The sequence below is a fragment of the Anabrus simplex genome, chromosome 1, assembly GCF_040414725.1.
Source record: "Anabrus simplex isolate iqAnaSimp1 chromosome 1, ASM4041472v1, whole genome shotgun sequence".
NCBI lineage: Eukaryota > Metazoa > Arthropoda > Insecta > Orthoptera > Tettigoniidae > Anabrus > Anabrus simplex.
Window position 1 is genome coordinate 1,090,233,938 of NC_090265.1, and position 11,112 is coordinate 1,090,245,049.

The 11,112-nt window shown below is 38.5% G+C and overlaps 1 protein-coding gene across 1 annotated transcript in view; it reads left to right on the forward strand.

Annotated features, from left to right (window-relative positions):
• Positions 1-7,216, forward strand: part of LOC136876398 (uncharacterized) — a 58,883-nt gene extending 51,667 nt beyond the window's left edge. Inside the window, exon 4 of the mRNA XM_067150346.2 lies at positions 7,069-7,216. Within this exon, the coding sequence (XP_067006447.1) occupies positions 7,069-7,155 (87 nt within the window). The 3' untranslated portion in view covers positions 7,156-7,216. The remainder of the gene's footprint in view (positions 1-7,068) is intronic.
• The last annotated feature ends 3,896 nt before the right edge of the window (positions 7,217-11,112 follow it).

An 11,112-nucleotide genomic window follows, 5' to 3' on the forward strand; every position in this document is an offset into this window, starting at 1 on the left:
AAGGAACTTCCAAGGGAGGAAGAGGCAACCTTTAATTTTAGTTATGTATGTATGGTAAGGGAAAGTAATATCCATGGGATTTTAATACTCAAATTACAAAATATATGCATCTTCATGATTTCCATAAATCTTCGCCAAAAGTATAAAATAATATTCAGGAGTCTCTGCTAATATCAATATTTAAAAAACACAAATGGTAAAATCAGTCTCCATAATTACCTGCCCCTGTGCATGAGGTATCGCAGATGCTATGACTTACGGTCTGAGAATTATGTGAGAAGTCGAACTTTTTACAGTATTATTGATGAAATGTACAAGAGCTGTACATGAGTAAATATGTTTTAATTATTTATGGAACATTATTTTATTTGGAATATCTTTACTATTTTACCATAAATTACAAAAGACTAACTGGAAGTAATAGTTTCGAATATTCAGCCCGTCTGATAGCCATAATCGTTAAGGCGTGAAGTTTATATGGCCTGACGCTGTGGTTAGCCGGTTCGAGTCCCGTTGGTCGAAAAACAAAATTCACTATCAAACTGTTGGCCATCAGGGTAGGAGAAGTGATGATATAACATTTATAATTACTAGATTACTAGCCAAAAGTCTCTCCGCGGTGTTCAAATGGAGTGAGGGCATATGACGCTGTTCGTTCGTCGGATGAGACGTTAAGACTTGTGCAGACCCCTTGGTACTATTCGACAAAAGTAGACTATATTCCGGCACCTGTTTTCACCCTCTTCCTTCTTACTGTCATATATCACGTCCGTCATTCATTTCGTCTCATTAACTCCTCTGATGAAGTTGATATTAGGAGGGGAAAGAAAAGAAGCATTTAATAAAAACTCGCTACGGAAACTCGTCTCACTTCATAGCCAACCCCGTAGAGAAACAGGATAATGGTTGGGCATACACACAATAAATACTCCCTCGCCAGTTTCACAGGGCCTGTACGGCGCGCCCCGCTGACGAGACGCGCCTAGTAAAGTCACATTGTTTGCAGCCTTTCGACTCACGGGACTCTCGAGAGATATTCTTACAAACATTGGCTAGAAGGGATTCGGCCTTAGAGGCGTTCAGTGTGGATATCCGTGAAGGGACGATTATTTAATTCATTTATATTTTCTTTATTCCGTTTGGTTTCTCTAAAGAAAGAATAGGGGAACTTCCTTTAATAGTTCAGTCTAACAATGCACAGTGTGTGAGGAAGCAATGAAAGGAAAAATAATAGAAACAAGTTTCTGTGCAAGCCATATTCTCAGTGTTGCCAAGTTTAATAATTACTCGGTCAAAATGCCTGTCTGCCCGTTTGTCCTTCCTTTCCGTACACCAATCTGAATCACATTTTGTGTACTTAACTTATAGGACCCTGCGAGTAACCTTGTCTACAACAAATTTTTACAGCCCTCTCCATTTCCTACATTCAGGCCATTCGTTACATAGATAGGCTAATATAGGCGAAATATCAAATTTGTCGTACAAGGACGAGAATGTTGCTTTGAAGAAGGTGATGAGAGATGCAAACCTCCTGAATAGGGGAATCATTTTATATAGATCAGTGCAGATACCTGTTTATGCTGATGATATAGATATAGTGGCAAGAACTCGAAATACAATGGAAGAGACATTCATCGCCCTTGAACAGGACAGTGGGAAAATGAAACTGAACGTCAACCAGCAGAAAACTAAATATATAGCTGCTCGGAAAGCAAGTGAGAAGAACATGCCAGCCTCAATAACTATGGGGAATTACACCTTTGTTTTGGATCGACAGTCACCTACTCGAAAGATACCTCCTATGAAATTAAACAGAGATTAATAGCAGCCAACATGCCTTTGCTGGCAGGACTTGTGTTTACAGTGCACTATGTCTTCTGGTATAGGCTAGAGCAATTTTGTTATTTTCATAAATCTGTCTCTGTCTTATCCTTGGCTTTGACAATATAAAAGTGACTGAGGTATGAGCGATGCTAGTAATGCCATTCTTTCTGCAGCCAGTCCCTGTTATGAATGGTGTGAAAATGTTGCTCATGTGGTCGGTTGGTGTATACATTTCAGTGGACTTGACAGACTGATATGTAATAGCAACTCTGGCTCGGTGAGAAAAGCAACGGGAAACTGCCTCACTCCTCATTTCCCTAGTACGCCTCTTCAGTGATGCCTAAGCCATCTATGACAGCTGATGGCAGAGCTGTTCAGGAGCCAACCAGCCTTAGGGCTGAAGACTGAACAATAGTAGCCAACATAGCCCATTTTGCTCAAACAAGACTTCTCTCCTCTAATCTCTTGACTCGTACCACCAAATTACCACAAAACACTTATAAGACCTGGGCTTATATATTATCGAAAACTTAGCCATTTACAGTAAAATATAACAAAATGCTGGGTGCCTTCAGAAGAAAGATACTTTGAAGAATCATAGGGCCAATCTGAGAAAGAGGAATATGGAGAAGAAGACACAATCATGATTAGTACACTATTTTTAAAGATCCGCCTATTAGAAAAGTGAAATCAGCCAGAATTAGGTGGGCCGGGCATGTGGCATGGATGAGTGATATAGAAGTACCATAAATGGAAATCCAGGGGGACAGAGAGGACGAGGTCAACCTAGAACCATATGGATGGATGGAGTCATTCAAGATCTTTGGGAAATGCGCTATATAAATTGGAAAACTTAAGCGTTGAATCGAGGTAAATGGTTGAAGATTGTTGAAGAGGCGAAGTTTTACAATGAACCCCTAGAGCCATAGAAGGAGAAGAAGGAATAAGAAAAAAAGCTGAATTCATTTTACTATACTTTATGGAAATGACCCGAATGTTACGTAATAATCGTAGATATTATTAATTTCATTCATAATGTACTAATAGCTACTCTACTTCCTTCATCATTTTTGAGTATACGTGAATGGGGTTAAAGTGAACTGTCTGGAACGTACGATAACTTAATTGATTTGAAGAGTTATTGAACATCGCAAGTCCGCACTTTATCTGTAAAACTGTATGATGTACAATACTTGAACATGTCTTACTGTACATTGCACCTAAAAGCTATTGTCAGTGCACGATTGAATGCCGAACACTATCACCACGGTACAGAGAGAAGTTTGCCTGGAAGGGTGTGTTATTTGAAGCATGTTTTGGGAATATTAACTCAGTGGGAGGAATGTGGCAACACTTAACAGAAATTGGCACGACTATGTTGGATCTATTATGGGAAGATATGTCTAACAGACATTGTATGAATATCTCTGAGTAGTACCCTGTTGAGGTACATCATAATATTCGCAGCGATTTTCAACTAGATACAACTGTATACAAGCAAATGCTACTTGGAGACCACCAACTTAGAAATGAAAATGATGGATGTTATTGGATTCAGAATGACCGGTTCAGGTATTAGAAATATGTCACAGAATTGTCCTAAATGTCTGCTATTGAACTTACTTAGGTATATTGTGATCATGTGAACTCCTAACACCTCATTTGCTAATAATAAAAATATTGGGTTATACGTCCCACTAACTACTTTTACGATTTACGAAGACGCTGAGGTACCGGAATTTTGTCCCATAGGATTTATTTAACGTGTCCGTAAATCTTATCGGCTGGAACCGAAGACATAAAATATTTCAGTCAGGTTTCTCGTGGTGTGAGATAGGGTCCCGAAACAAGAAATATTGATGTCCAGAAACTCATTTTTCTTTTCAACAGCAGTCAACATGAGGGATAATATGGTATCTTGGTGTGTGTTTTTTACGACTGGACTTTGGAGGTTGAAGCCAGCGTATTTGGAACACCTGGTATGAACATTTACTAGGCAATCACTAGGATGTTACGTCCTTATGTGTTCTAGGTTACCCAAAATTATTCTATTGTAAACTCTTCCATCAGCATCACAGATAGATTATAGGATAGAAAATGGCTACAATACATCATACCCCACGCGGATCAACAACAAATTGTGAGAAGTTCAAGTCACAATAACAGTTAACAAAGCAGGCTATTTTTTTCATTATGTATTGCACTCGCCCGCTACCCATGAAGTCTCCGGCGATAAATCTACAGGGTCGTTAACTGGGTATAAATCAAGTGAGCGTCATAAATATATATATACATCATAACTTAGCGGCATAAAGGGTAGGAGATTACGGGTGTCATATTACTAAAATCAAATGAAAACACTATTTTAAAATTTAAAAACAAAGGGTTTATTATCCCCCTGATGATTGTGAAAAATGACGCAAATATACCAGATTGAATTTACGATTATAATAATAACTTTCGCAGCTAACGTTGAAGATTGTTTCAATTTGTTTTGAAGATGAGACTAGTACCATAAAGCCATCTCTGATCATCACCTCGCACATACGGAATATAAAACAAACATATCACTCAAAATATCCCCATCAACACTGGGGTATATTTACATTACGTACACACAAGTCTGAGTGAAGCCTATCCTGGATCCAACTTGATAAACCGAATTATAAACCCATTTAAAATATGCACTAAACACATAGGAATATTTCAACACGAAATGCTCTGCTTCGGAATCGAAGCATACACACACGGAACCCCAGGATTGGGACCTGTGTTGACAAATCAAAATAAAATGCACTAACCACAGAAAACCAACATACTATAATAGATACAAATGAACACGTATCTCCACGGTGGGAGGTTCGAACAAGAGATCACTGGACTCCGCAGATGGGCACTGGAAATCCTAACTATCATCTTCATGCAAAATATGGCTGAATTACACTAGCTAATTGAGTCTATCACTGCCCAAAGTATTTTAAAGAAAAGGATAATCTTCCAAATGAGTCAAATAACTCATAAATCAGATATCTTGGAAATGGGACCCATCTGTCTAAAACCCTGAATATGTTTCACCTCACAAAAAAAATAAAAAAAATCACTCCCTCTCTTCCTTCTACAGGAGTGCCCTTTATTGGCATTTCCCTGTCACATGAATATTTATCTGCTCCACTCAGTCAACCGACACACATCTTCATTCGGGCCCAGAACTTCACTCTCACATTCAACTTTACCTGTCTTCACGGCTTTCAATTTGTCGTTGCTTATAAATTCATACTTAGCCCTTTAATATACTAGTTTACAGAGGCATTTCATCTCATATTCCAGTTCACAGCGGGTGTTCACTCTTGAGTTGGAGTCCCGGCTTCCAATCTCTGCTGTCTCCCCATGTCATATTTCTCCCTGTACATTAACACAAAAACTCCCTACCAAATTAAAATACTTCTATCAAAGATTCTACTAAGTTATTAGGATGACCTTACTACCTTCTCTACTCACAGCCATTTATTTAATTTATGAACGAATTTAAAATCTCCGTATCTCGCCTAGCTACATGGGAAGACTTGCTTCGAACGTCACGACGGCTCACTCCGGCGCTCCTTCCAACCGACGACTAAACTACATCAAAACACTACTCGCATGCATGATGATACCACAGGTTGAGTGCCAATCAGCATAAGAAAAATAGACGCTACTGGCACTAACCATTCTACTCTACTCTACTCTAAGTCAAACTATGTAAAAAAGAAACCCGAGAAAATTTCAAAAAATGAAAAATGAAGGATAAAATAAATAAAACCAAATCTACAGCATTTACAAAATCTGATTCACTGACTTGTTTCTAATTGAACACTGTGTCCTTAATTAGCATATATACATATTAAAAATGAAACCCTATCAGTTTATTATTTAAAAATTAATGAACGTTAAATGGATATTTCGTTGTACTACGAGTCATGCTGGTAAAATAAGGGTACTTAGCCTCATCCTCCCCACACCTCGTATGGCTACGGGACGTCCATAGCAGTGATTTAGTGCTCCATAGCTTCCACGTTGACTGCTTCGATGACCAGATCCGAACTGGAACTCCTAGGATGAAACACCATAATCCCTGGCACTGGAATCTCCTTGGTCTACGGCACAGAACGCACACATTTAGGCCCGTCACGTACATTTGCTTCAAACGCGCACTTTACGGCCCGATTTTCGATCTAAAGTCCCGGGTTCAAAATACACATACAGGGTTATGAATTAAACGCCCACATTTATTTTAGTAGTGACGTCTTAGAGTCAAGACCTGTGTTTCTGCTCACTATAACTGTTATTATAATGGTTATAATCGTCCCTTCCTTGTTTCTAGGGACGACGATGACGATAATAATAATAATATCATATAAGTTCACGTGAGGAAAGCAACGGGAAACTACCTCGCTTCTCATTCCCCTAGTACACCTCTTCAGTAATGCCTAGGCCATCTATGACAGGTGATGGCGGAGCTGTTGAGGATCCAGCCAGCCTTAGGGCTGAAGACTGAACATACATAAATTCACAAATCACGAACAGCTCTTTTGAATCGTTGTACAATGCAGTATTATTAAAATCGTTAATTCCTTTAATGTAGACAACGAAGTTGGTCAGGCTGTTTTAAAGATGGTTACCAGATTACGATGCTAAAATATGTACCTCTCCCACTCACCAACAACATGTGGTGGGGATAACATTTCCCTCCCTTCATTCAGGGATTCCCTAGCTCTACTTGGGGGAAATACATTCCAGCCACGCCCGTGGCGTTCCAAGGTTCGAGATCCCGCGTGCTCGCTCCCAGGCAAAGAAATGTGGGTCCACTAGATCACTAGTCCTTGGTTCATGTCCCTGTCGGGTACAATATGGTTTGCGAGAATAAATAATACTAAACTAACAGCTGTGAATCGGTCCCGTCTGTTTGTAGTCTGCCTGATTATATAGGAGTGTAGTAGCCAGGACATAATGAACAACTTTTGTTAAGTTTTTCTCATTTTCCTCTCAAACCCTCCATGTTACCCTACGTTTTTCGAGTTTTGCAGTTAACGGTCATTCCTTCTAATCTAAGTATTACATATTGTATTCATATCGCTCACACCTTGCTTAAATATAAAATAAAAATGTTATTATTATTATTAATATTATTATTATTATTATTATTATTATTATTATTATTATTATTATTATTATTATTATTATTATTTCTAAATTGTTTGTTCACAGATTCAACCAAGTCTAAGGAAATGCTTCGTACCGTATGGAGGCAAAGAACTACTTTTTGATATGTACGAAGTTTTAGTGCTTAAGTGATGATACATGGTTTTGTTTTGTACTAAAAATTTGTTTGTTTTGTTAAAAAAACGCCAATAAATGTTGTAATATCCCATTTGCAGTTTGTTCAATATATTACTTCCTTAATGTTTCTCCCAAAATGTCGATAAAAGGATATCGTTTTGAGATTATGTTTTACATAAAACCAGGCGGCTAGGGTCTGTGTTTAACGAAACTTAACGTACATACAGCATAATCCTTACAATACAATGATATTAAAAAAGGAATTCACACTAGAAATAATAAATGTCAATAGATCAGGTGGGAATATTATATTTATTAAAAACCGTGACAAATATCGAAGGAATCATGATGACCTGTAGAGTTCAAAAGAATTTCTAGAAATAACTTAGTCGACTACCATTTGGAAAATACTGACGCTCGTAAAACACAATCATTTAACTGCCCCGTATACAGGGTGATTCAAAACAATACTGACAACGCTTGGTATGCTGTACGGGACGACAAAGTGATAATTTTTGAAGAGGAATACATGTATGGAAATATACGAATGGGCGCTGTTGGTGGTCAAAATTTGGCAACGCCTGGGATATGGGAAATGATGTACATTCCACATTATGGCAATAAACTTCCAACAACCGAACAAAAGCATCATATCGCGCATTAAATTACAAAATAGGTTCGAATTATCAACCTCCTACTTGATCGCAGAATCCGCACGACAGTATTTAACAATGAGCGCGGATCTCTGCACCACCGACTATTGTTATTATTATTACTTTATTATTATTATTAATACGTAAGTTATTTAATGTCTCAGGGACAACATAAAGCGTTGAGTAAATATATAAATTCATTGTAGTTGTCTCTCCTTGTTTCAAACAGAATGGTACAGTGATTAGTAGAATGCTGTAGTGTCAGAGACTGTTCTGTAATGGAAAACCATACATTACTTTGTGTCGCATGTGCGTCGTATATTGCAGACGATTTCTCTTTTACACTATAGCTAATATTTCAAGTGAATTCGACGACTTCTTAAAATTTAGTATTCCTAAGATATATAAACAGCCTTCCTTCTTAAACTGACAAAATGAAGCAATAGGATAGCAGGGAGATCCTTGTTATTCTCCTTACTCTATTTGTCTGTGGCAATTATGTTCCTTGTTTAATGTAGTAGGAGAGTATATCATACTGTCAAACAGTTTTGTATTGTAACGGTGAGAAACCTAAACTTAAGGACAATGTCCATATTTGATCGGCTGTAGCACGATTTTCGTATTGTGATGGACTGATGGTATAATCGCTGGTTTCGCATTAAGGCAATCGCTGTTAGATACCTGTTCAATGCACGTGGGATTTTTCAAATGAAATGTAAAGTTCCTTTGGTTCGTATTCGACGTGAAAATACCACGGTTATGGCCGTAACGCTACAAACTTGCTTGCCTCATTTAAGTTTCTTCTAAAGTAAAATCCATAGGAAAATATTTAGGAAATTACCACAAAACTACTTACAAAAATGCGAATTATATAGCACTGGTAGATACTTCAGGGTAATTTTCAAATGTTGGAAATCCAAGCTCAGTTACTTAAAATTTGTCGATACTACTCCTTCTACGAATATGTCCTCCAACATGAGTTTATTTCTAACTGGGGTATAATTTTTATATTGTTTGTAGCAATGGTTCAGGCTTCTATAATAACTTACAAGCTAAATGATATCCAATATTACTAAACTGATATTAAGATAAGATGATGAGTAATCTGAGTATGATCGTCACTACGTTGCGTGAAGAGATAGAACACTCACCATCATCATCATCATCATCATCATCATCATCATCATAGGCCTTCACTCATTGGCAAGCATAATGAAGTCTTCCGAGTGATACAAAGTCGCGGATTGTGGGTTCTAAGATTGCTAAAAAATTCTAGAAAAACAAGCTCAGGCACAATCATGATATTAGCACTAAATACTGTGGTAGTACTCTCCAAAGAGTAATAATCACTCATATTTATCGTTAAAACTAAGCTTTGTGAAGCGAAGCAATTTAACATCCCTCTCTCTCTCTCTCTCTCACACGCATACGCTCACTCACTTGCTCTCGTTCTCTCTCTCTCTCTCTCTCACCAGACTGATGAAATTTGTTCGTGAAGCGTGTCTAAACGTACAATATTATCGTTTCATATCCATTTACCCTCACGCAAAGCTGCAAAGCATTCCTCCTGACAGTTATGCTACCAGTCAAGCCGCCATGACAAGCCGGCATTTGCCATTACGGGGCTCCCCACACGCAGACAGCTTTCAATCAGCCACCATGGTTAAGTTGGAAGAGCGCCCATTGTATAATAAGCCTTAATTTCTTAATTCTAAATTAATTTAGTGTTATTATTCATTTAAAATTTGATGGTACTAGTTTCCTGTTCTGCTATCCTCATTAAAACCTGACCAAAACCAAATGACATACAAAAGTTCCAAGACATTCGCCAGGTCAGATGTTGTATTTCCATATTCACGTTTAAAATGAAAGTTCTTTTCACTAAGAAAGTAAGTACAGAACCTTAACTCACTAGAGTTCAGTGCATAATAAATATTTAATTTCAGCAATTAATCTGTAAAACTAAATCACGTGGCATATTAAACTCCTCATTAAAGGCTTTGGCATTTCATGATGTCTGCTACCCAACCAGGTGGCTTATATCGGAGATCCACGTGGACAGCGAGACAATATATGCAATCCTATTGCTTATATTTCATCACTGGGTCCGCCTGCTCTTTCATCAACATGTCTTCAGTTGGGCCGATGAGGCAGAGTGAAACCCCTTCAGCCCTATAGGACAGAATTTAAATTCCCGTATACGAGGCGTCCGGAGAAGAAACAGTGCATGTTATCTCTACACCACGGGGTTGTCATATAATAATAATAATAATAATAATAATAATAATAATAATAATAATAATAATAATAATAATAATAATAATAATAATAATAATGTATGTACAGTCTTCAGACCTAAAGCTGGTTGGATCCTCAACAGCTCTGCCATCAGCTGTCATAGACGGCCTAGGCATCACTGAAGAGGCGTACTAGGGAAATGAGGAGTGAGGTAGTTTCCCGTTGCTTTCCTCACCGAGACAGAAGTTGATATTACATATCAGTCTGCCAAGCCCACTGAAGTGCATGCACCAACCGACCCTATGAGCAACGTTTTCACAGCATTCATAGCAGGGACTGGCTGCACAAGGAATGGCATTACTAGCATCGCTCATACCTCAGTCACTTTCATATTGTCAAAGCCAAGGATAAGACAGAGACAGATCAATGAAAGTAACAAAATTGCTCTAGCCCATACCAGAAGAAAGACATAGTGCACTGTAAACACTAGGTCCTGCCAGCAAAGGCATAATAATAATAATAATAATAATAATAATAATAATAATAATAATAATAATAATAATAATAATAATAATAATAATAATAATAATAGTAATGCCTACCGGGTGAGTTGGCCGTGCGCGTAGAGGCGCGCGGCTGTGTGCTTGCATCCGGGAGATCGTGGGTTCGAATCCCACTGTCGGCAGCCCTGAAGATGGTTTTCCGAGGTTTCCCATTTTCACACCAGGCAAATGCTGGGTCTGTACCTTAATTAAGGCCACGGCCGCTTCCTACCAACTTCTAGGCCTATCCTATCCCATCGTCGCCATAAGACCTATCTGTGTCGGTGCTACGTAAAGCCCGTAGAAAATAAATAATGCCGGGATGGTACCTAACTTAAGGCCACGGCCACTTCCTTCCTTCTTCCTTGCCTATCCCTTCCAATCTTCCCATCAGCCACAAGGCCACTGTTCAGCATAGCAGGGTGAGGTACTGGTCATTCTCCCCAGGTGTATCCCCGACCCAATGTCTCACGCTCCCGGACTCTGCACTTGAGACGGTATAGGTGGGATCCCTCGCTGATTCCGATAGAAAAACCAGT